The sequence below is a fragment of the Puma concolor genome, chromosome D3, assembly GCF_028749965.1.
Source record: "Puma concolor isolate L17-30 chromosome D3, mPumCon1.1.hap2, whole genome shotgun sequence".
NCBI lineage: Eukaryota > Metazoa > Chordata > Mammalia > Carnivora > Felidae > Puma > Puma concolor.
In genome coordinates, this window is record NC_141678.1 from 26,968,254 (window position 1) to 26,993,944 (window position 25,691).

The 25,691-nt window shown below is 51.6% G+C and overlaps 2 protein-coding genes across 4 annotated transcripts in view; both read right to left on the bottom strand.

Moving 5' to 3' along the window:
* Positions 1-7,440: 7,440 nt before the first annotated feature.
* On the bottom strand, positions 7,441-10,723 carry CRYBB3 (crystallin beta B3). The gene is made up of 4 exons (XM_086683323.1): positions 10,496-10,723; positions 9,827-9,959; positions 8,781-8,923; positions 7,441-7,705 (listed from the first exon to the last, which is right to left on the bottom strand). Exons 1-4 carry the CDS (start codon positions 10,636-10,638, stop codon positions 7,540-7,542), a joined length of 585 nt encoding a protein of 194 aa, XP_086539449.1. The 5' UTR covers positions 10,639-10,723; the 3' UTR covers positions 7,441-7,539.
* Positions 10,724-15,838: 5,115 nt separating this feature from the next.
* The window catches only part of KIAA1671 (KIAA1671 ortholog), a 202,616-nt gene continuing 192,763 nt past the window's right edge, over positions 15,839-25,691 (bottom strand). For all 3 annotated transcript variants that reach the window (XM_086682205.1, XM_086682206.1, XM_086682207.1), the window contains one exon: positions 15,839-22,235. In XM_086682205.1, coding sequence (XP_086538331.1) covers positions 22,157-22,235 — 79 coding nt within the window. In that variant the 3' untranslated portion in view covers positions 15,839-22,156. The remainder of the gene's footprint in view (positions 22,236-25,691) is intronic.

Consider the following 25,691-nt stretch of genomic DNA (forward strand, 5'->3'; position numbering starts at 1 on the left):
TGCTGTGGCCTCCACCGCTGTCCCCGGGCACCTGGCCTTTATTCACGTGCCTCCAGTGTGCATGGCTCCCTTGCAGCCAGCCTGCGTCTCGACCGAATCCCAGATCAGGCAGGAGACCGGAAACAGCACTGGGGCTCGGAAACCAGGCTGGAGCAAGACTTGCCGTCCCCCACCTTCCACGGCCCCAACACACACACACACACACACACACACACACACACTCACAGTCGGCCACGCTGTTTCTGTCTGTAGCACTTCTCACCGCCCGACGATTGCGCGAGTCGTTTATTTGCCATCTTTCCGATCAGAAGGTAGGCATCATGAGGGCAGAGCCATTGTCTGCGTGGTTCGCCGTGGTACCCACCCAGTCCACGGCCTGACACGGGCCTAGGAAGCTTTGCTAAGGCAGCTTAAGACGACAGGAATCTGGGGTGTAGAACAGCGCAGCCTGTGTGGAAACGGTATGGCGGGTCCTCAGAAACTTACCAGTAAAGGGGCGCCTGGGTGGCTCTGTCCGTTAAACATCGACTCTTGATTTCGGCTCAGGTCATGATCTCAGGGTCTGAGGGATTGAGCCCCATGTCGGGCTCCGTGCTGACAGCTCAGAGCCTGCTTGGGATTCTCTCTCTCCCTCTCTCTGCCCCTCCCCTGCTCTCTCTCTCTCTCTCTCTTATAAATAAATAAAATAAAAGCTAAAAAAAATTACCAGTAAAATTTCTACATCACTCAGCAATTCCACTTATGGATACTTAGTCCAAAGGATTGTAAGCAGGGCCTTGAACAGATACTTGCACACCCATGTTTATAGCAGTATTATTCACAGTTGCCCAAAGGGGGAAATAACGCAAATGTTCATCGATCGATGAATAGACAAACAAAACATCCATAAAATGGAATACAAATCAGCCTCATAAAGGAAGAAGATTCTGGGGCGCCCGAGTGCCTCTGTCGGTTCAGTGCCCACCTCTTGGTTTCAGCTCAGGTCATGATCTCGCGGTTCGTGAGTCCGAGCCCCGGGTCCGGCTCTATGCTGGGAGCGCAGAACCTGCTTAAGATTCTCTCTCTCCCTCTCTCTCTGCCCCTCCCCCTCCCCCCTCTCAAAATAAAAAAATACGCTTAAAAAAAAAAAAAGAGGAAATTCTGACCCGTGCTACAGCATGGATGAACTGTAAGGACACGATGCCAAGTGACATAAGTCACAAAATGACGAATACCACATGATTCCACTTACGTGAGACTCCTGGGGTAGCGAACTTTATAGAGACAGAAAGTAGAACAGTGGGGCCAGGGGCAGGGGGACGGGGAGATGGGGCGTTAGTGTGCAATGGGCACAGGGTTTCAGTTTGGAAAGATGAAAAAGTTCTGGAAATGGAGAGTGAGGGCTGCACAACACTGTGAACTGCACACTCAAAGTGATTAAAACAGTAAGTTTTATGTTCTGTATATTTTACCACACTAAAAATCGTGTCCAAAAAGCCCATCCCCCGGAAGTGTATCATCTCAGAGTTCTGGAGGCCAGAAATCGGAAATCAAGCAGGGCTGTGCTTCCCCCTGACAACTCTAGAGGGGACATCTCCGCGCACTTGGCTTTGAGTGTGTTCTGAGCCATCTGCTGTTCTGGACAATGAGCCCAATCAGAGCTGGGTTCAGTCATGTCCATATGTCCCCTGTGCCTGCCTAGACCCAGCACATAGTAGGCGCTCAGAAGATATTTGTCGGCCAGTCAAATTCATTAACGAGTAAGAGATAAAGAGAAGGGTGAAGGTGTCTTCGTTCGGGCTTTACCAGAAACAGACCCTAAGACGAGAGTCCAAGGGTAGGTAGTTTGTTTGAGGATTCATCCCAGGGAGTATCAGCAGGGAAGGGAAGGCAGCCGATGGGGTGTATCAGGGAGCAGGCCACCACGGTGTCTTCTTGAAATTAGGTGGGAGCCAATGTGATTCATTCTGTCCAGTGGATTCTGAGATGTCTCACGTGCCTGGTCATTTTAGTGCTGCTGTCAGGCTTTCCAGCGCTTTCTCTTCCATTGCCCTGAAATGACATTGTTGCAAGAGGGCGGAGCCTCCGTCAGGCAGGGTCCGTGAATGACCTGTATTAGACAAGCATTAGACATGTGGCATGGATGAGGAATAAACCATTATGGTGAAACCACCAAGACTTGGGGGCTGTTTGTTACCCAGCATAACCTGACTGATACATGCTTCACCGTGCTACAAATAGGATACGCCTTGGTGTCCCCAAATACAAGTTAACCCTTAGACACTTAGGACCCTGAGCTAGAAGAAGAACCTCCGAGATCATCAAGTTGAAAGGCTCTCAACTCTAGCAAAACCAACACTCGCTTCCCATGACAGTCATTTTGTGACAGCCCCTTCACTTTCTTGGAATAAAACTGAAACTTAACCCACCTACATACATGCTTTCTGAATCAATGCCCTAACTATATTATAAAGGAATAATAAATGAAATGTGTAATAATATGTATTTCAACATGAAAGGTTTGGACACAGCTATACCAGATGATGTGCAAAAGGAATTTGAAGTGTTTGTGCTACTTACAAATGACAAGTTTGGGGGGGGTGGGCGCCTGGGGGGCTCAGTCGGTTATGTGTCTGACTCTTGATTTCGGCTCAGGTCATGATCTTGTGGTTTGTGAGGTCGAGCCCCGCATCGGGCTCTGCATTACAGCAGGGAGCCTGCTTGGGATTCTCTGTCTCCCTCTGTCTCCCTGCCCCTCCCCCACTTGCTCTCTATCTGTCTCACAAAATAAATACATAAACATTTCAAAAGGCAAGTTTGGGTAGGAAGATAATACTGGACTGAACGTGCGTTTGACATGTTCACAAACCTACAAGGAATTATCTTGAACGTCATACAGCCACACACACAGATTGGCCCAGAGGTGATTGATCAATGATGCCCAATCCACAGGCAATATTGCCACGGGCCCCATGACTTTACAAAATGGGGAAGACGGCTTGGCAAAGTTCCCGCCTGAGGACGGGGAGCTGGGGGACCTGTACACGGATTCGTGTTGACCCCTGGATGAGTCATTGCACAGGTCGTAACACCTAGTTGGCATGAATTCCCCCAGAATCCCAGCTGCCCTGGGCACACCAACATTGTGAGTTCTTTTCTTTTATTTTAATGTTTTTTAATGTTTTATTTGTTTTAATGTTTTATTCTCTCAAAAGAGAGAGAGAGAGAGAGAGCAAGAGAGAGCATGAATGGGGGAGGGACAGAGAGAGAGGGAGACACAGAATCCGAAGCAGGCTCCAGGCTCCGAGCCATCAGCACAGAGCCCGATGCGGGGCTCGAACTCTCGAACCGCGAGATCATGACCCGAGCCTAAGTCGGATGTTTAACCGACTGAGCCACCCAGGCGCCCCAAAATTGTGAGTTCTAAGGGCTCTGGGGACGCGCACGGCACCTGCTACCATCCGGTGCAGATGAAAGACGTCCAGACTGAGGGCTGCAGAGAGGAGCAGCTGACCCCAGGGAGTGGGGAGTTGGGGGGTGATGGGTTCGCTGAGGCTTGCCAATGCTGGGGCCCTAGGAGAATGCCCACAGAGCCTGCGGCCCAGCTCCCAAGAGTCCTTGGGTTCCAGTCCTGCCTCCGTGAGCCCCGCTCACCCCCAGCTCCCCTTTTTTGCATGAAGCCCTTTTTGCAGCTCGGATTCTCACCACGCAGCCCGGTTGCCTTATTTCCTTGTTTGCCCTGGTGTCCTTAGGATGAACCCCCATTACTGAGTTATTTGACTACACCTGCCTCTCCATTAAACAGATAAACTGTCCCTCTCGGGTCCTGTCCCTGCACAAGCTAGGATTTGAGTCTGAGCCTTTCGGAGTTAGACAAGCCTGAGGTCAAATCTCGGCTCTGTCCCTCCCTGGCTGTGCGACCCCGGCAGCCGGCTCTCCCTCTCTGAGCTTCCTGGGCCGTTTAGGAGGATTGAATGCCTTAGAGGAAAAATGCCCTGGCGTACTTGGTGGAAAAGCAAGTCCTCCTTGGCACAATTAGTGGGGACCGAAGCACTGGACAATCACTTGGAAGTCAGTGACCTCCTGGGTTCCCCCTTGGATTGGGGTCTGGCGGCACCCCACCTCTAGAGTCAGCCCCTGCTACAGACCCTGGGGTCGAGCCCAGGCTGAGGGAGGGAGGGACCCACCGAGCCAGCACTGAGCCTTCTTGCGAGCCCTCCTCTGACCCCTTCACCCGGGAGCTGGTTATGGGCCTTCTTGGTGTTAGCCGAGACCAGTCACAGACTGGCCCAACGCCTAGAACACAGTAGGTGCTCAATAAATGGCAGCCACCTCCCCAGCCAGCAGCTACAGCAGCAGGAAGGGCTTCAGTTTGGCCAGCCACAGCACGGACAGCCGACAGCTTTGGAGGCAGACGTGAACTTGAGTCCTAATTCCACCACTCTGAGGTTCTGGCACCCGGGGCAATTTACTTCAGCGCTCTGGGCCTCAATTTCTCTCTCTGCCCACGGGGATGGGTGTCTCCTATCAGTAGGTTAGAGATGATACTGTAAAGCCCTTGGCGATGTGCTCAGCCCGTGGTGTTGGAGACAAGAGGGTGGTGGCTTTTATTATTGTTGTTGCCGCTGGTGTTTTTTTTTTTTTCCTCTGCTGTGTGTCCCTGCCCCTGACGGACAGGTCGCAGTGTATGGGGCTCAGGGAAGGATGTCCCAGAGTCAGCACACAGAGAACAGACCTCAGCTCTGACACTTCTGGTATGTGCGACCCCAGGAAGGTGACGCTGCTTCTCTAAGCCTCGGTTGCTTCATCTGTGAAATGGGGTGAGGAACTGGGCTGGCCTGTCAAGGTCATTCTTAGGGCTCAGTGATTCAGATGACGTCTGGCATTCAGCGAGGACTCATTTATAAAGCAAAACAAGGCCTCTGTCCGTGAGAGGGACGAGGGGGCGGGTCTTGGGGAGCATATGGGGCCAAGGGGGGTGCTGCCATCCTCACGTAGCGGGAGTCAACCCCGCCTTTTGTCTGCCTGGTTGCTGGGTGCCCCTCACCCTCCACCCGGAGCCTGGTGCCCCACCCAGCTGTCCCCTGCACACCAAAGTAAAAAATAATTCAAGGTGATTTCTCGGCTGTGCATATATATTTTTTAAACACGCAAGCAGAAGTAACTGACAATTGCTGTATTCTTTTCAGCGCCTTCCCCGAGGCCCCCTCAGTCCTCCCACATACCAGCTGCATCAGCCATGGGCAGGCCGCAGGTGGCTGGGAGGGACTCTGGGCACAACAGGGGAACAAAGTCGGGGAGACATGTAGGGCTAGTTCATGGAGGTGGGAAGGTCCAGGGCGGGTCCCTGGGGCTGCAGGAAGCCAGTTGTCACCTGACTGGCAGAGGGGACACTCCCTTCTCTTCTCACTGGGGCCAGAGACGCCCATGGATGCCCGGCACTGCCACAGCACCCCCCTCTGGCCAGATGAAGGCACTGAGGCTCCAAGCAGTGACAGGTAGGAGGTGGGATGGGTTCTCAGGAGACCTCTGGGAGGTTCACAGGGCTGCCGATGCAGGGAAAAGACAGAGTCAGGGAGGCCACACCACCAGAGCTCAGCCAGGGGCGTCCCGGCTGGTGTCCCTGGGTCCCCCCTTGGCCCCATGGTCTACACTCTGTGCCACAGCCAGAGTGATCCTGTTAAATCGTGTCTTGCCTCGCTCAGACTCTCCATGGCTCCCACCTCCCTCAGAGAAGGGTCTGTGCAGCCCTAACTGCCCTGGCCCCACACCCTCTCTGACCACTCCCCCTCTCTACTGCTTACTCCTTTCCAGACCTACTGGCCTTGTCTTTGCCATGTCTCCATCACCCAGCCACACTCCTGCTTGGGACCTTCACACCCATTATTTCTCTGCCTAGAATGTTCTCATGGTTCATTCAAGTCTCAACTCCAGTGTCACCTCCTCAGAGCAGAGTTCTCGGACCCCACTCATTACCTCCTATCATAATATTGCACTTCCTTGTCTATAGCATTTGCTAACTCCTAACATTATATTCGAAGTCTACTTGTTTATTTATGTAAATAAATAAGAGGCCCACTGTCTGTCTCCTCGAAAGTGAACCCCATGAGGGAGGGACTTTGTTTTGTTCCCTGCTGTGTCCTCAGGCCTTGGACAGGGCTGGCATTTGCTGAATAAATTAATGAAAACAGACATGGCAGAGAGATGAAGGGGGACATGATGGATAAATGGATGGATGGGATAAAGGAAGGGTGGATGCAAGGATGGATGGATGGATGATGGATGGATGGATGGATGGATGGGAGAGAGGTAGGATCGATAGATCAATGGGAGAATGGATGGAAAGAACTGATGGATGAATGGATGGAAAGATGGATAGAAAGAGGGGTAGATTGGAGGAAGGATGGATGAATAGGATGCATGGATGGATGAATGGATGGATGGATGGATAGATGGATGGATGGATGGATGGATGGATGGATGGATAGTTAGATGGGTGGATGGATGGATGGATGGATGGATGGATGGATGGATAAATGGATAAATGGATGGATGGATGGATGGATGGATGGATGGATGGATGGATGGAAAGATGGATGGATAAATGGATGGATGGATGGATGGATGGATGGAAAGATGGATGGATAAATGGATGGATGGATGGATGGATGGATAAATGGATGGATGGATGGATAAATGGATGGATGGATGGATGGATCTACAGATGGACAGATAAATAAATGGGTAAGTAGATGGATGATGAGTGGATGGATGGATGGATGGATGGAAAGATGGATGGATAAATGGATGGATGGATGGATGGATGGATGGATGGACAGATGGATGGATAAATGGATGGATGGATGGATGGGTGGATGGATGGATAGTTAGATGGGTGGATGGATGGATAAATGGATGGATGGATGGATAAATGGATGGATGGATGGATGGATGGATGGATGGATAAATGGATGGATGGATGGATAAATGGATGGATGGATGGATGGATGGATGGATGGATCTACAGATGGACAGATAAATAAATGGATAAGTAGATGGATGATGAGTGGATGGATGGATGGATGGATGGGAGAGAGGTAAGATGATGGATCAATGGGAGATGGATGGAAAGAACTGATGGATGAATGGATGGAAAGATGGATAGAAAGAGGGGTAGACTGAAGGAAGGATGGATGAATAGGATGGATGGATGGATGGACGGACGGATGGACAGACGGACTGACTGACAGATGGAAACAGAGACAGGAAAACAGACACAAGATCAGTGCAAGTTGTGCATGTGACTCTGCTTAAAAGGACTAGAGCCTGGGGGTGAGCCCAGCTCACAGCCGACCTTGGGGACTGTCAGAACCCTAAAGCCCCAGCCCCCTCAAGAAGTGACGCAGAGGAACATGGCAGGTGGGGGACCGGCCCCAGGCTTTATTGAGTAGATTCCGGGGAAGGGGGGACAGGCAGACCATCACCCTGGCCCTGGAGCCTCCTCTTCTTGCCTCTGCTGCCCCCCAGGGCGGGCCTGGGCCACTGGGGCCTGGGTGCCCTTCAGCTGCTGAGGAAGCAGCCCCGCTTGTGCCACTTCTGGTCCCGGATGCGGCGCACAGACTGCAGCTGCGGCTGGTTGGCGTCCCACTCGTTCCAGTGGCGGTACTCACCCCGCTCGAACACGTACTGGCGCCCACGGTAGCCGGGGAACTCGTAGCCAACCCACCTGCCGGGTACCAAGGCTGCGGTAAGGACGGTCAGCCTCCTGCCTCCAGCCAGACCGAGGCTTTTAAAGCCGGCATCTGACCACGCTCTCTGCCTGCCTAAATTCCTCCCTGGCTCCCCAGTGCCCTCCGGATGAATTCAAACTCCCTACCCTGCTCCCAGGTCCTTCACCAAACATCTCAACATGTCTTCTCTACACCCCATACTCCAACCTCTCTCATTCTACTTTCCTTGAAACGGAGTGTCTCTGAACGCTTACACGTGCTTTTCCCTTCATTCATCTTCTTTACGTCTCCATTCGTATGTCTCCTCCTCCAGGAAAGCCCTTGCTGACGTCCCCAGGCTGAATCAGACAGCCCCTGTGAGTCTCCCATCACAATCCTGGTCACAATAAGTTGTGAATACCTGTCTCCTTGTCTGTCTCCCCAGCAGACTAAAATTCATGAGGGCAGAGGCTGTGTAATTCTTGTTGCCCCCATATTATACACATAGAAATGCTCAGTACAAAGTTGTTGAATAAATTACTATCAGGGAGGAGTGGCACCTTTTAAGGCTCAACCCCAGATCTCAAGCCCACAGAGTGAGATGTAGTCACTGACAAAGGGAAAATGATCCTAAGATTGCATTAACAGAGATATTAAGCCTAGAAGGAGGGAGGTGATGTACTACGCACTCTCCTGTATACTATTCAGGTCATATCTAGAGAACCCCTATGTCACTTCTCACCTGGGTAAGAAGGGCAAGGACTGTGAAAGGAAACAAACAAAAGTGCCCCTGAGGATCAGTTCAAGGGCCTGGGGAGGTTTGGCAAAGGAGTGAAGACCTAGATAGGGACAGGTAAGAGCAACAGATTTCACTTGATTTAAAAATAAAGATAAAACTTCCGACAAGTCAATGCTTCCTGGAAATCTAATGGTTATGGAGGGTGAACAATTAGCCATTCCCATCATGGGCCCCGCCCCCGCCATGCCTGGAGAGGCAGGGAGCGTCCGCTGTGTAGGAAACACAGTGAACAGAGATTCTATTTAGAGCCAGAGGGCGGGGCAGGGGCAGGAGTGGGGGGTTGGGTCCCTTACGTCCCGTTGATGGCCCGGATGCTCGCCACGCGGTCCTGGAAGCCATGCGCCCAGAGGCTGGGCACGTCGTCATCCACTATCTCCATCTTGCGGCCGCTGAAAGCTGGGTTCTCAAACAGGTGCAGCTTGTGATCCGGGCCATCCTGGGGGCGAGATCACGTGGTGAGCCGGCGGCCCCTCCCACGCTCAGAACAGGGCTTCTGAGACGTGGGAAAGAATCCAGTCACCACCGCAGAATAACGCCTACCCCCGAGCGCCCCCTGCCCGAGGGAGGGGATTCAGGAGATGCCTGCAGGAGGGACGGGAGGCTAGGGAGGTTCCTCCAGAGCCAGCCTCCTTGGGAATCTTAGAGCCAGGGAGCCATGAAGCCGAGAGTGGGCCGTGGGGCTCCTATTAAAACTCCATCATTTAGCAGCTAGGGAAACCGAGGCACAGAAAGGCCGGAAGGAGATAAAAATCAGTAAGGCAGGAGGATTCCCTCCTGACTAAACCAGGTTCTGACTGTGGTCTTCTTAGCTTTCTTCCCACTTGTAGCATGAGTGAGTGTGACAAGAAGAAAGGGCTGGAGCAGCCACGGAGGGTGGGTGGAGCAGGTGGGGGTGGGGCAGAGCAACATTTAAGAGTGTCGCTGTGGACCGAGTCCCTTCCAGGTGTCTGAGGAAGGCAGGTGGAGAACCCGAGCTGCTTTGCAATTACTTTCTGAAGTTACTTTCCGGGATGCGTTGCTTTAAGGACAATGCTGGTCTGGGACTGGACCATGTGGCTCCTGATTTTAACAGGGTTACAGAGGGAAGTGTCAGTGCTGTGCTGGTGAAGTCAAGATGTGAATCCTGGTGTCCCGGTCCCCAGCCCAGTGGCCACTGGACCGTAGCCAGCTGCTTCTCAGCCCGCACAACCTTTTAGGTCAGAAATGAAGACGGCCCTTTCCCAGCCAGGTCCGTACCAGCCCGGCCCCAAGCTAAGCTTGCGCAGTGAGCCTTCCTGACCCAGCTCCCAGCCGGTCCTGCTTCTAGGAGCTCCCCCAAATGGGCAGGAGCTGTACTCACGATGTGCAGGGGCCGGAGGGACAGGAGGCTGTCGCTGTGGTGGCTGTTGGACCAGGCGTCCCAGCGAGGGTAATCCCCCTTCTCCAGGACAAACTGCTCGCCACGGAAGGCCCTGCGTTCGAACGCCAGCCACCTGTAGGAGGAAACCGGCCTGGACCCGCGTCTCCTGAGGGAAGGGCCCCCAAAGCTGCTGACCTTCGACCTTGAACCCTCCCTCCAGCCCTACCACTGATCCCTGGTCCAGGTATGAAAGGAGCTCCCGGAACATACTGGCCGCTGAGACTCTGAGCCAGAAAAACATCCTGGGAAATAGTGTAAAGAATCTGTTTTATGTGCAGCCTTTGTGTAGGTGCTCAGGAACCTTCTCAGCACAATGCCTGGCACCTAGTAGGTAATCCAAAGATAATTCCTCTCCTTTCTCCACCTCTTCCTCATTATTATTGTTATTATTGTATTGTTATTTATGTGCACGTTTCCATTCATTTTCACAGACACTCTCTCTGAAGCACGTGCCAGTGTTATCCCCATTTGACAGATGGGAAAACTGAGGCCAGAGATGGGAAGGGAGTCGCCTAAGACCCCACAGCAGACCTAGACCTGGAACCCGGACCTCCTGACCCCCGGAAGGCTCAGGGCTGTGAGGAGGGGGCTGGGGGCCCAGGTACTCACGGCCCAGACTCCACTTGGATGGAGCCCACCTTCTCCAGCAGGCTCTCCGTCAGGTTGGGGCACTCAGCCGAGAGCTCGCACCGCTTGCCCTGGAAGTTCTCCATTTCGTATACGATCACCTGAAAGGGCAGCATCCTGAGCATCCCAGGGGCGTGGAGCTCCCAGGGCCACCCCTTTATCCCCTCCCTCTGCAGGGTCCTCCTTGGGGCAGGGCCAGGAGGACCATCCCTCCGTTCCATCTGCTCTGCCTTGGACGTGCTGGGATCCAGCATCGACTGTAGGCTTGCACTGCCCCCTCGTGGCCACACGTGGGAATGTCTCCAGGAATCTCAAACCAGGATTGCAGCTACTATCTGACCCCAAACTAACAGGGTGAAATGACCCAGGGGAAGGAAATGAAGCCGCTTATGGTTAGGAGGGAATGTGGGCCCTGTTTTAAACTTTTCAAGAGAGGCCAGAAATCTGTATTTCCCTTAACGTGGAATTTCCCTGTGCCAACGAAGGAAACAGCAGCTCGCCACGTCTGAGTTGACCTTCACCTGTCCCACGCCCAGAGAGGGAAAGACTGCAAAGGAAGAGGAAGGTTTTGCCTCTCTTATCCACCTAGAAGCACAAGTTGTCTTTGCAGAAGGCCCCTGAGTTACATCTGTTCTGGTCATTTTATAGAAGGCTCAGAAAGGGTACTTGTCCTGGGCTGCACAGCAAGTTAGGCAGAGGAACCAGGATTCGGTAAGTCGGCTGGCTCTTTTCTCCTGCACGCTGCTGTGGACGAGGCCCACGGAGCCAGGAAGGGCCTGTGGTGGCATCTGCCTTCCAGGCGGGCACTGCCTCTGCGTCTTTGCAAAGGCCTTTAGAAGTCCCTAGACCAACCCTGTGGTCCCCCCAATCCCAAGACGAGGAAGGCCTCTTTTCTTCTCTTCCACTTTCTTTAAAGCCACCAGCACAAGGCACCTGGGTGGCTCAGTGGGTTAAGCGTCCGGCTTCGGCTCGGGTCACGATCTCACGGTTCGTGAGTTCGAGTCCCGCATCGGGCTCCGTGCTGATAGCTCGGAGCCTGGAAGCCTGCTTCGGACTCTGTGTCTTCCTCTCTCTCTGACCCTCCCCCGTTCATGCTCTGTCTCTCTCAAAAATGAATGACATTAAAAAAAAAAAAAATGAAAGCCACCAGCACATCCTCAGAACTGCCCCCACCCACAGTTATCCCTTTAGTCAACCTATCCTCCAACCCATCTCAGGTTAAAGCCCCCAGGGAGGCTCAGAGAGGGGAGAGCCAACAAATTCCAGCCGTCCGAATTCTCCTTAGCTGGCCAGGGCAATGACCTTTACATTTAGCTCTAGCGCCGGCTCGGGGGGCCGAGACAGCGAGCATTGTTCCATTTTCCAGATGGGGCTGTTGAGGCCCAGAGGAGCCAGAGAACTGGACTGAAGTCAGGCAGGAGAGTCCGAGCCACGTCTCCTGAAACCCCTGGGGCCTCTGTGCCCCACTGAGACAGGCTGCGTGTGTCCAGTTCCGTTCTCCAGATGAGGACACAGGAGAGAGGGTGCAGTAAAGGCGTGAAGGGAGTGAGGTGTCTTTCTGGCCCCCGATGGCTGGCAGGGGTTTCTCTTTCTGGAGGCCGGCTGCCTGCTGGGGAAGCTGACCCTGAGGCCCAAGAGCAGCCCCAGGCCCGGAGCCGCTGGGACCCCTTCCCGCCCCGTACCTTGTAGCTGCCCCCAAGGCCGCCGTGGCTCTTGCCCGCTGCAGCTTGCTCGGGTGCGCCATGCTGTTCCGCCATCTCGCCAGGAACGCGTCTGGCTCCAAGCAGAGGAAGAGTCACGGGGTGCACCGGGACGAACGAGGTACGGATGAGATTGAGGTCGAAGGTGAGCTACAGAACCTTTTGCTGCTTTGGGGGACGTGGTCGTGACTCACTGCACTGGGTCATTCAGTCATTCGACAAACATTCACTGAGCACCTATCATGGGTCACAGGACTGGGCCTGGCCCCAAAGCGCGTCCCCCTCCCCCCTCCCCAACTACTCCCCAAAACAGGGTTCTTCAAGCTCTGTGTAGGCACACCACCTCCGGACCCTGGCCAGAGGGTGGGCTTCCGCAGGGTTTCTCTACAGGGATCTCTCCCACCTCCACGCTCTGGGCTACGGTCTTCTGTTCACTCGTTACTCTGTTCACCCAAGATTCCAGGAGCACCTGCTCAGTGCCTGGCCTGGGGCCGGGTAACCCGGATGAACGGCAGACTACAGACTGGTGGGAGATGGGCAGACAGACAGACAGATATCCAGAGAATGCACGATGCAGGACCAGATCCCGGGACACCTGCTCTGGCCCGGTTTCCAGACGTTTGGTGATTTATTCCATATGCACTTATGGAGCACTTACTGTGTACCAGCCACTTAAAGACACAGACACAGACAGACCGTTCCCTGCATCCCTGTGGGGACCGTGACACAAAACACAGGCCCCACAGTAGTCACGTGGGAGGATTCTCATGATTGTCCCACGACACACACAGGGGACTGTTCTCCAGTTTATCAGCACACACACATGCACGCAACTTGCACACACATAAGCTCCCGTGGTCCTTGTACACAGTCACATGACACCCACTGTACATGACGGCCCCCCCCCACCTGTCACACACACACACCGTGCCCATCTCAGACGTCCGCAGTGGTCCACAAGGCACACACATCTACACCCCGCGCCTGACTGCCCCCCACCGTGGCCCCAGCGCCCCCACTGCTGGCGGGTGCAGCTGCGGAGCCCATATGCTCTGGACACAGGCCCAGGGATGCATAGCCTACAGGATGCTTGTCCTGTCTATGCCTGGCCTCAGCAGGTCACGGGGCCTGGCCCAGCTCAGGGAGGACCCTCAGGGTCCTTGGCAGCCCCCAATTTGTTCACCCCCCTTCCTCAGCTGCGCTTAGGAGGAAGCCTAAGCACATGCCCGGGGACTCTTCCCTGGCCACCTCCCTGTGATATCAGTTGGGCTTGGTGGCTGGATCGGCTCCTCCCTCTTGGCTCCAGCCTTTAAGTGAATCCCCGGTTTGTGCAGGGGCCAGCCGTGCATGCCCCAGGGAGATCCCCAAAGGTCTGGGCCTGCCGGGGCAGCTCTCGCCTCCCCTCCCCTGCCCATCCCAGAATGAACCTGCTGCTGTAGCCTCAGGAAGAACAGAGGGGCCAGCACCGTCTGCAGACTCAGTCTGCCTTTGCTCGGAGCGTCCTATTTATGGGCGCTTTTCGACAACCCAGCACATCCCAGCCTGCTGAGGCAGCGCCCCGTCCACCCGATTCCGTTCGGGCCATTTCACTCCAATAGTGGGCCCAGGGAGGCCCCAGTGCTTGTGTCCTCCGCCATGGCCCCTGATGGCTTCCTGGGGGCAGACGGACCTCATCAGCTTTGTTGGAAGCCTGACAGCGCCGACGGGCGGGCATCGGGGTGTAAAGCTCTCCAGTGCCCCCCAACTCCCTTTCTTTGGCTTCCTGGAGCTACCACCTTCCTAATCCGCTAAGTGACATTTTTGGAATGATACCAGTTCTTAAAGCGAGGGGCCCCGGAATCAATTTTCCCATGTGCCATTATGGCCTAAATTTTAAGTCAGGTCATCCTAAACATAACCCCCAAATTGGGTGTCCACGGGATGCTGTAACAGACCCAACAAAAATTTATTTTCTTCATATAGAGGCATATATGGCTAACAGCTACCATTTATTGAAGATCTACTATGTGCAAGGCTATGTGCCAACTTCGTGAACATTATGTTTAATCTTCACCCAGCCTGCCTTTCTTCCTTCCTTTCCTTCCTTCCTTCCTTCCTTCCTTCCTTCCTTCCTTCCTTCTTTGAGAGAGGGGTAGAGGAGAGGGGCAGAGGGAGAGAGAGAATCTTAAGCAGGTTCCCTGCTTGACACAGAGCCCGATATGAGGCTTGATCCCACAGCCCTGGGATCATGACCTGAGCCGAAATCAAGAGTCAGATGCTTAACCAACTGACCCCCCCAGGTGCACCCCCCACCCAGCCCTCTTTAGGGAAGGAATTACGATCCCCATTTTATAGATGATTCAGAAACTAAGTTCAGAGAGGTGAAGTCACTTACCCAGAAGCACACAGCAGAGAGGTGGAGAGGCTGGCTTGACCCAGGGCCCAGATCTTAGCCTCAATAGAAATAAAGGCAGTCATGATTGTTACCTTATTTATGACCCCCAAAAAAGCCCCCCCCAAACAAACAAAAAAATGAAACAAAAAACAAAACCCAAAGAGAAAAACAGAAGCCAAAAACAAATCCAAACCAAAACCTAGGCCCATACATTTTTAAAGTATGATTAATGATGGTTGGGAGACTAAAATGAGGAGAGGGCCAAGGAGTGAATTGTCAGGAAACAGGGGTTGGTTTTGTTATTTTTGGCTAAAATCCTCAAGTTAGCCTAGAGCCCAGTGACCCCGCGTCTCTGGAGATGGTGATGGAATGCTGGGTGGCAGCTGCAGCTGGCCTCTGGAAGCAGGTGACCTCGGGGGCGCTGCTGGAGGTCAGAGCCACATCTGCAAATGGACAGCCACGGAGAGATCATGAAGCAAAACACTCAGACTGGGGCTTTCCTGCTTCTGTCCGTGGAGGATCCTTCTGGGCAGTTCAAACCAAGGGACTACTTCCTGCTGGCCATCGTGGGACCCAGAGCTGGTTTTGCCCCCTTAACTTGGGATGCAGTCACCACCTGCTAGGGATCTAGGGGGGAAGGTCTAAGGGGGATCTGGTGTGACTTCCTCCCATCCGATCCTTTAGGATCTCTGGATCCTAAAAGGACCTACTGTGTGGCCCAACACTTTCACATGCCACGTTTCCTCCGCCTAAAGTTTCTCAGTATCGGGACTATTGCCATCGGAGGCCAGTTAATTCTTGGTGGTGGGGGGAGCCGTCCTGTGCCCTGTGAGATATTGATCTGCACCCCTGGCCTCTACCCATTAGATGCTAGAAGCACCTCCCGTCCCTCTTTGTAATAACCAAGAATGTCCCCTGTCTTTGCCAGGTGTCATCTGGGGGCCACTATCCACCCAGTTGAGGACCACTGGCTTAAACTCTTGCCCGCTAATGCTGCTATCAGCACTCCCACAGCCGGGAGGAGGCAGAATGAGGATTCAACCCCACGTTGAATGGAAATCCTGCTTTGTCTCCACGGGTCCCCTTTCCCAGGACCTCAGCTCCCCCCCTTCCTGCCGGTGGCCCCCAGCTCAGCACAGACAACAGACCGACTCAGCTGGTGCATGCATGGGAGAGTCCATTCATCCGCACACTGACACACGGAGTTCTCCAGTGCAACTTGCATCGACACTGACACACGGAGTTCTCCAGTGCAACTTGCATCGAAGCTTTATTTGCTATTTTCATAGTCTGAATGCAACATCTTTGTACATGCAAAGGTCATCGTGTTTAATGGCAGCTGGCCAGATTCCCAACTGCTCTTCTGTGCGTATGAAACCTCTTTACAGTTACAAAATATAAAAGCACTTGTAGATATCCAATACTCTGTGAGGTCCAGGAAGCCCCCATTTGTTTTAACGTTAAAAATATAAGTTTTTCTAGATGAATTCTCAGTCACGCGATTAGAGACTCTTTTTGGGATTGGATAAAGTACCTGTCGTCCACCTTCTGTTCAGAACCCCTAGAGCTTGTGAATTCATAAGGCAATTGCAAGAACACCAGCAGGCCGGTTTAACTTACCTATACACAGGACTGGAGTTTCTTTCCTACCGTGACTCAAATATCTCAGGAAGGGACCCAGAAGAAAGGCTAGGAAAATATATGGCGGATTTATATATATTTCCACTCCCTCCATCTTACAAAGTGTTTTGAGGATCAGATCCATCAGGGAAGTACATCGTTTCTAGGATATTAGTATGATTTAGGAAACAGCACAGTACAAAATTATCTTCCATAACACAATATATTATTTTTGAGCCCCCTATTTACAGAATCTATAAGGCTATGTGAAATGAGACCAGTAAAAAGCTCAAATTGTTCTTTAGACAACAGCATTTTTTTTTTTTTTTGTAGGCGTGACACCACTGGAGATTGTCAAAAAAAGGGGCCAGTCGGATTCATAGAGGGAGATGTCCCGGCACCAGGTTGGACAGTGACTAAGAAGATTCGGGGAGAAGCCGATTGATTTTAAGGGTTAGCGCTCCAGGAACCTGAGGCTGAGTCTGCAGAACCCAGATTTCTGCACCCCTCCGCACAGGAATCAATCCAAACAAAAGAAAGCAAATTCTAGACGGGTGGGATGGTGGGAACCAAAGGACAGAGGGTGGCGAACACCTGTCACACTCGCATACTGACTGGCTTTCTATGTGGCCCTATATTTCCAGAACCTCGGCTTGCCCAGAATCCCAGCGGGGTTGACTCATAGCACAGCAGAGCCCGGAACCGTGGCTTTCTAGGTGGGTATAACCCAAGGTGGACTGCCTTCCACATGTGGAGTGGGTCCTACCTGTTCCAGGTGGCTCCCTCCAGGTCAGTGCTGTCCCTCCCACCCCACGGAAGACACAGTTTTGCTTCCATGTTTAATACATGGCGGTGGAAGAAAGGCACAATTGAGGCTGTAGGTTTCTCCATTACGGTGGTGACTTTGCCACGGCGTGAATTAAGGGGGGAGGGTATCCCCCATTGGACAGAGATCTTCTCCTGCCTCTACTTCTCCCCTCAGGCTCACCCTGAAATTCTAGGGACAGGAACCTAGCTTCCTGTGTTAAGGGACAGGATTATGGGGCAGGGAGAAACACAAGGATTGAGGGGGAAGAAACAGAAACTGATGAGGGAGAGGCAGGCCTGCCAGCATTCTCCTTGGGAGGGACACTGTCTTTTGTGCAGGCCCGAGTCACCTGTGAGAAAGTGTTTAGTTTGGGAGGCGATCTGGCCATGTCCCTGTGGGTTTTCAGCTTTGTGATTATGCCTAGCTCCTGGGGCAATCTGGGGGTGTGACAAAGACATGTACAAGCATAAATGGACGAGGCAGTTCACAGCACTGGGTGGGAGCAGCTGAGCTCTCCTGTGGGGAAAGCACATCAAGGGCTTCCCCCCAATCCCTTGCGCAGCCCCTAAACTCTGGGACCTCAGGCCTGTGCCTGTTTCTATTCTCGCTCCTTAGCAATGCCTGGAGTTGGCCTCACTTCCCAGGACACACAAAGGGAAACACATTTGTCTCACAACAGATGACTTGGCTTGTCCCCCTGGAAAAACTCCCCATCTCACTGTCCTTTTCCTGAATCCTGGACAACCTGAGGCTGTCGGGTCAGTGTCATTCAAAACCCCCAACATCGAAACAACGCAAGCCTTTGAGTTCACCAGAATTTGTCTGATGGCACCAAGGAATTCCCCCACAACACTGATTTTTGAGGTCTCACCATGGGATTTCACAAGCCAAAGGCCTCTGTTTCATTAGGCAAAAGACCATGAAGAAGGGGACCCACTGGAGGGGAAAAACACACAGACTTGATCAAAAGACCAGCCATCAAAATGCTGACGTGCAAAGGGGGTGTGTGTGTGTGCGTAGACAGAGGGAGAGACTGTGCGTACATAGGGTTTTGTGTTCAGTATAAGGCTCTCATTTAAGGAGAGCCAAAGGCCCCCAGGAAGGCGGTTGGATGAGGGCAGGTGACTTGATTGCATACAAATGGTTAAGGCATATTAAGTTAGTTTTAGAAGACACAGATATCCAAAGGTGGCCCAGGCAAACTCAAGAAACTAGCATACAACTGTCCACTGAGTGCCAGAGCTCACTCAGTTTAGAAAGAGGAGAAAACCAATGACACACGTGCCCAGCTATTCGCAAAAGTTCCAAAGCATCAGTCACTTCTAACATCATTGCGCTGGTCATAGTGGGATCCAGAGCTCATGGGGAGCCTGCAGGGAGACGGTGGCTCCTGACCCCCTGTGATGGTCGTTTGTACAGTGGAGAGGTGAGGCTGCTCTAGTCACTTTCAGGGGGGGGCGGACTTTGTACATCCTAATCACGAAGGAATTAAATGGATTCTTATTTCCAATCAAGGTGTGGGAGGATAGGCAAAAGATCTCCAGATTAATCTCACGTTCAAGTGTTCTTCTTTCCTGTTGGATATACTGGGCTACAACAGAACTGAACCTTGGAAAGTTCTGCATGGGTGAGTATCAATATTCTCATTGAACTGAGCAGGTAAATTCCTACTGTCCAAAATGGCATCAAGGGACCCTTCCCGCCTGAAGGAAAGACAGACAGGAGCCAGGAAGAGTCAGGGTCAGAACATGCGGAGTGTCTTTAAAGGGGATCTATTGACCTGGAAAGCCATTGCATCAAAACTGTTCTAAAACATTAAGTGGATCAAAAAAAATTTAAAAAAAAAAAAAAAAAGGAAAGGAAAGGGAAAGTGAAAGGGGAAAGGAAAAAGGAAAATCACAAAGCAGCAGTTCCTAGATGCATCCCACCCAATGCCCCAGAGAACTGATTGACCACTAACTTGGGGAATGAAAGGAATTCAAATTATTACCAAGCAGGGCCAAACCTCTAGACACAGATGCAATGAGGCTTCCAGATGCAAAAGGTTGGGTGGGTAACATGGTTCAACAACTGCCCATCAGTAGCCAAAGTTCAGCCAAAAGGACTGGCGGGGGGAAAGGGGGTGGGGCTTCGGTCCCTGTCCGTGGTGCTGAACCACAACTGCCCTCCGGGGCCCAGATGTTTGGCTTAACCTGAAGAAACAGGATTGCTCTTCACCCCCCACACCCACCCCCCAAGAGAAGGAAGAGATGGTAAAGGGTGAGGGAGGAAGAAGAGATGGGGAGACACATGGAGACCCCTGGAGACATGGCCAGGGGGAAGGATGGTATGGTATGTTTTGACACCCTTTGCAAATAATGGATTTATCAAGAAAGATTTTCACATCTTGGGAAGTCAGGGGGTGGGCGTACATGTGCCCAATCCCCATATATAGCCTTCCATATGTAGCCTTAGGAAACTCAGCCCTGGCACCCCTCAGCGGTCACAGGGTGCCCTGTGAACGGCCCAGGCAAGGTTGGCACAAAGTTTATGGCGACTGCAGGCATGGCAGGTGGCCAGTCAAGCATATCTGGGATGTTTGCGGGAGCCTTGGGTTTCAGAGGTGGAGGAGGCTGGTGTTGAGAATCTCCAAAAAGAATGATGATCCCCAGAGGTCCTGGAGATTCCTGGGAGTGAGCTTAGTGCTATCAAGAAAAAAAAAAAAAAGAGAGGCAAGGTGAACCTTATACTTTGTCACCTAGCATCCAGCACTTTCGTCCAGAGAAGAGTTTCAGCAAGACCCTCACTTCCTGCGTTTGGACCTAAAATAAGCACTTGGTCAGGTGGAGTTGGCGGGGGACGGAGGAGTGGTAGAAGGAAGAGGTGAAAAGAAAAAAAAAGAACCCCCCATTCATGCATTTGTTCAAAGACCTATTTGGAAAGGTTCTTCCATGCCGGCAGTGCGGGTGATGTTCAAAAACGACTAGAGATAAAGATTCTCAGAGCAGGTCTGATGTTTGAGTGAAAAGGCACTGCCATTTGGGCTGCAATTTATGAACATTTGAGGCCAAGGGACAAAGGTCACTCCATAGAAATCAGAGCTCAGATGGAAAGGAGCCAAGAAGATTGGTATACAAGGGTGACAATTAGAATTTGTTTTAAAAGCATCGGGTAGGGATGAGATAACCTGAGATGATCGAATATGTCAAGCAAACTCTTCACATATCTTTCCTTCTGCTCTTTAACATAAAAAAACATATGTACATATCTAATTTCAAAGAAAATTGGCTGAATTATTGCTTTAACGTCTTCTAAAGCAAACAAAAAAGACGTATAATGAGACAGGTCAACTATGCACACAGCCCCACTGAAAGGATTAATACACTGCAAAGACGTGTGTGTTTAAAAAATTGGAACTGCTGATTCTTTGAGAGGGAGGGAGACAGAACTTGCCAAAAAAGCAATCAAAACCCCAACCCTGTAACACTGCCGTGGACGACAGTTACAGCAGGAAACGGATGGTTTCTTCTTCCTTGGAAATATGCTCTTGAAAGAGACCTGCCCTGGGGTTGGAGGACGAAGTGCTTTCACAATACAGGTGTTTTTCCAGAACCCAGGGAGATGGTCCAGCCTCAAACCCATGTTCCTGGAGTGGTGTCTAAAAGTAGGTAGAAATGCACATTTTTATGGAAAACACAAAACCACCAACATGGACAATTCTGGGCAGCCTGGCTTCGTTCTCAGCCTGAAGTGCTGTCTGGGGAGACGTGCAACTGCTTGAGGAGGGTGGGTCTTGCCGCCCTGATCCGGGGTGAGCTTGCGGAGGGCCAGGAGGCCCCAGCCGGTGTTCTCCACCCAACTGCAAGGGCCCAGGCAGGTAACCATGTGCAGGAACGAATGGCAGCAGCGTGGCCTCGTCTTCAGGTTCTGACAGTTAAGGCTTCTGTTCATTAGACGTGGCAGTGTCCCGTCTGGAGAGGAAGAGACAGTCCTGACGTCAGCAAGGGGAACATGTGACCCTATGTGTCTCTGCCATTAAGCCTTAAAACCTTTTCTGGGTATTCTCCAAGACGGCCATCCCCACAAGCCATAGGTTAAGAAAGATGAGTTTGGAGTTTTGTTTTGTTTTTTGGAGGAGTGGGGTGAGAAAGGTGGCCGGTGGTCAGATGCAGTGGAACAAATGTGAAATTTAGGGTCAGGTCAGGGTTCCAGCCTCAGTTTCCTCATATGGATTTCTATGAGTTTAATTGAGATATCACATGTATAGCCCTAAACACAAAATAAACACGGGCTCTGATTCCTTATCTAAAACTGAGCACAGATTTAGATGGGAATTTAGAATTGCGGGGGGGACATTTATTATATAAACGTATATACATGCATATATGTATTATGTAACATACATATATATTATGCAAAGCCCTATCACACCTGCAGTGTAATGTAAAGACATCCATGCAGGTCAGGTTTGCCTCTAAGTAGGTCATGAAAATGCTTCGTTGTCGGTGTCTTCTGGATTTGAGGTTTGTGGGTAAGGGGCTGGAGGGTCTCCTGTGCTGCTCATGTCAGAGCAGACTTTTAGGGAGCATGAACCACATGCTCCTACCCCTAGGACTAACCACCGGCACTTTAGTGCATCTTTACTGAGCCCTGGGGACCGCTTGGCAACATGGACACGATTAGCCCATTTTACAGATGGGGAAACTGAAGTTCGAGATCTGAAGTCATTTGGGACCTGCACTGGGGCATATCGAATCATCTGACTTTTTTAATCTTTTTTTTTCCAAATTAATTTTTAATTATGCAGGCTGTATATGAATGCAAAAACTGGGGACATTTTGGATTAAGCTAATCTCTGATGTCTCACCATTCCACTTTATGAAAGCATTTTGAGATGCAGGGAGAAGAGCCTAGCCAAGTGCATGAGCCCAGAGCCCAGGTTTATCTGGCTCTTCCCCTAGGCTGTCCACCTGGGTTTTTTCCCCTAACAGGAAACAGGTCACCACAGCCCTCTTTATACGAGCCCGGAACACCCGCACCCATTTCCCCTTTTCTCTCCTAGGGTCCAAAAGTCTCCAACCCTTTGCCTTCTGGCCTAGGTTCCTGACTCTGCAGACTGCAGGCTCTGTCCACGTTCCCCCACTGCGCCCCTTCATACCTGCTCAAGCTTGGTTCTCATACAGGCTTTGCCTCTTCTTTGATTTCAGCTCCTTTAACCACTGGGGAGAGGGCTCTTCCGACCTGAAACCACAAAGCCAGTGAGAGTCAAGCGTGAGCCAGACTGAGGACTCCCTGCAGGCGGGGCTATGCAGTACCAGACTCCAAACCCTCTGTGCCGAGGCGCCGCTGAGCTGGGCATTCGCAGGTAGGAAAGGTGCCCGTGTTAACGTGACTGATTCGCAAGAAACGGGAATCAAAGTGCCCAACAACGAGGAACATTAAATAAATCGTGGTATGCCCGTTCTATGAAATAATCTGCAGCTGTGAAGTCATTTGACACAGAATTATTTCCATCCATCAATCCATTTGTCACCCAGGCGTGTCTCCATCCTTCTAGCTCTCCATCCATGGAAATGCCCATGATGGTTATTTGTATGTGCCAATGTGGCTAGGCCACAGTACCTAGGTATTTGATTAAACATTATTCTAGATGGTTCTGTGAAGGTATTTTCTAAAAAGAAATTAGTATTGGGATGGATGCCTGGGTGGCTCGGTCGGTTGAGCGTCTGACTTCGACTCAGGTCATGATCTCACGGTTCTTGGGTTCGAGCTCCGCATCGGGCTCTGTGCTGACTGCTTGCTCAGAGCCTGGAGCCTGCTTTGGATTCTGTGTCTCCTCTCTCTGCCCATCCCCCGCTCACATTTTGTCTCTGTTTCTCAAAAATAAATAAATGTAAAAAAAAAAATTTTTTTAAAGAAATTAGTATTTAAAAAAAAAATCGGTAGACCTTGAGTAAAGCAGATTACTCTCCATGTTATGGGTGGGCCTCATCTAATCAGTTGAAGACCTTAATAGACAAAGACTGAGCTCCCCACAATTCTGATAACAGACTGCTTTGGGGACTCAAACTACAACATTGGTTCTTCCCTGAGTCTCTAGCCTACTGGCCTGCCCTATGGATTTGGAAGTTGCCAGCATCCACAATCGTGTGAGCCAGTTCCTTAAAATAAGTATCAATCTCTCTCCCTCTCCCTCTCCCTCCTTCTCTTTCCCCCTCTCCCTCGCTCTCTACCTTTCCCATCCCCCGCCCTCTTCCTCTCCCTCTCTCTCCCTGTCTCTTCCTACTCTGTATGTGCATGTGTATATATACATCCAACTGGTTCTATTTCTTTGGAAGACACTGACTAATATGTCGCCTGTATGACACAGATAGATGCCTTACATTTACCAAATGGTAACAAATGATTGTTTGGAAGAGGTCAAGATTTGTTTTAATTTTTTTTTTTTTTTAAGAACACACACCCAGAAAAGTACTCAAACCACAAGTGCACAGGTCGACACATCTCTCTAAGTGAATACATTTGAGCAGCTGCCGTCTCAATGGTGACACTTCTGAGTATTTTATTTTTTACTTTCTTCACGTACTTTGCTGTGTCCTCCTAACTGCTTGTAATGAGAATGTACCATTTTAACAAAAACAATAAAGTCATCATCGTTTGAAATTTTATTCAAGAAAAAGATCGTTTTTATGAAGATTGTCTAATGGCCTTGGGAAAACGGTCACATGAAACACATTAACGGGAAAATGAGCTACGTACACACACGTCATCTCAATTACATTTAAAATTACATTCACGGGGCGCCTGGGTGGCGCAGTCGGTTAAGCGTCCGACTTCAGCCAGGTCACGACCTCGCGGTCCGTGAGTTCGAGCCCCGCGTCGGGCTCTGGGCTGGTGGCTCGGAGCCTGGAGCCTGTTTCCGATTCTGTGTCTCCCTCTCTCTCTGCCCCTCCCCCGTTCATGCTCTGTCTCTCTCTGTCCCAAAAATAAATAAAAACGTTGAAAGAAAAAAAAAATTAAAAAAAAAATAAAACAAAATAAAATTACATTCAAATGGAAGGAGAGAGACCCCAGCATCACACTGGTGGTCTTGGGGGGGAGGCGCGAATCATGGGTGATTTTGTTTTGTTTTATATTCTTTTTATATTTTCCAAAATTTCTATGGTGGGCATATACACTACTTTTATAATTCAAACACAAGTACTCACGAGACCTGATCTACGCTGTTCTCAGGGAGAGTCCCTGACCCCATGGCCCCAGAGGGCTCGGGGAACTTGGGTGACCCAGAAAGAGGGATGGGGGGTCTACGAAGAAGGAGAGGTCCCCTGGGCAGACAGGGCTCCGGGCCACCCCAGGCAAGCCTTGCCTGATGGCGGAGGCACAAGACCCGGCCTCCAGAGCTGCCTCTGAGACCCTGGTCTGGTCTGGGGGTCCTCCAGCCCCAGAGAAATGCTAGAACCTTCTGCTGACTCCAGAGCGATTCTCATGTCCCCAGGGCATGAGAGGCACCATCTCAGCTGTGGCCTGTTTCTCTCTCAACCTCTTGTCTTTTGCTTCCCACAGCCCACCCTGTGCTCTAATAATAGGCACTGCCCGCAGCTCCCCGTAATATCGTGCCTCGAGGCCTTTGCACGTGCTCTGCCTTCAGCCTGGGGCCCCCCTCACGCTGCCTTCTCTTTGTCCATCGTGACTCGGCTCAGGCTACCTCTTCTCTTGGAAGCCTTTTTCTGCACTTTCCTTCCCCAAGTCTGGGTTATGAGGCCTTCCTCTAGCACGGGGGTCCGATAGAGAGCCAGAGAGTAAGTCGTTTTGACTTTGTGGGTCAGGAGGTATGTGTTATGACTAGTCAGCCCTGCAGCCTGTAACAGGAGAGCAGCCGTGGACAATACACAGAGAATAGGTGTGGCTGTGTGCCAATAAAGCTTTATTTGCAAAAAGAGACCGTGGGCGGAATTTGGCCCGTGGACTACAGCTTGCCAACCCCTGCTCTCTCACAGCACTTACGACATTACAGTCCTAGTAGGAACAACCCCTAACTTTTATGTGCTAACTCGTGACGAGAATCCCACTATCCTTTCCTGAGCACGTGCAGAAGGGCTCCGCACACACTTCCCCAGTTCATCCTCATGACCGCCCTGGAAGGTCAGGGGGGTTGAGTCAACCCATTTTGCAGATGAGGAGACTGAGGTTCAGAGAGGCCCAGGGACTCTCCCAGGCCACACAGCTCTCAAGCCGCACCTCTGGGATGAAGCCCGGTTGTGTGATGTGTGTGACCTGAGTGCCCTTAAAGCGTGCTCTGCAACCTCCACCCCCAGCTGCTGAAGCGCCTGGTCTGGGAGCCCCCTGGGTGGGGGAGGGGGCAGGTGCCGTGCTGGGCTCGTCTCTGTGTCGTGCTGGCCCAGCCTGGGATGGGGGCAGTGACTCGACGCAGGGCAGCTGAATTAAGCTGTCTTGCTCAGCCTGGCTGTGCCCTACCATCCATCTTCCAGGGTCTCCCTGATTCTCCTGAGACGAAGGCCCTTCCCTGGAGGGTAAGAGGAGGGAGGATGCCTCCGTTTCCCCATCGGTCTGGAGAAGGCTGGACTAGCTCAGTAGTCTTCCCACAACAGAGCCTTGGACTTCCATGGGGGACGTGGAGAGAGGAGGAAAAGAGTGAGGCCAGCTGCCTTGATTCCTGGTCCTCTATCCCCACCTCCG

Excerpts from the sequence above, each read along its gene's own strand:
- CRYBB3 (XM_086683323.1), bottom strand. The coding sequence starts at position 10,638 with ATGCTCAGGATGCTGCCCTTTCAGGTGATCGTATACGAAATGGAGAAC. Across the intron at positions 9,960-10,495 it reads ATCCAAGTGGAGTCTGGGCC|GTGGCTGGCGTTCGAACGCA; the intron begins GTGAGTACCTGG and ends TTCCTCCTACAG. Across the intron at positions 8,924-9,826 it reads CCCTCCGGCCCCTGCACATC|GATGGCCCGGATCACAAGCT; the intron begins GTGAGTACAGCT and ends TCTCGCCCCCAG.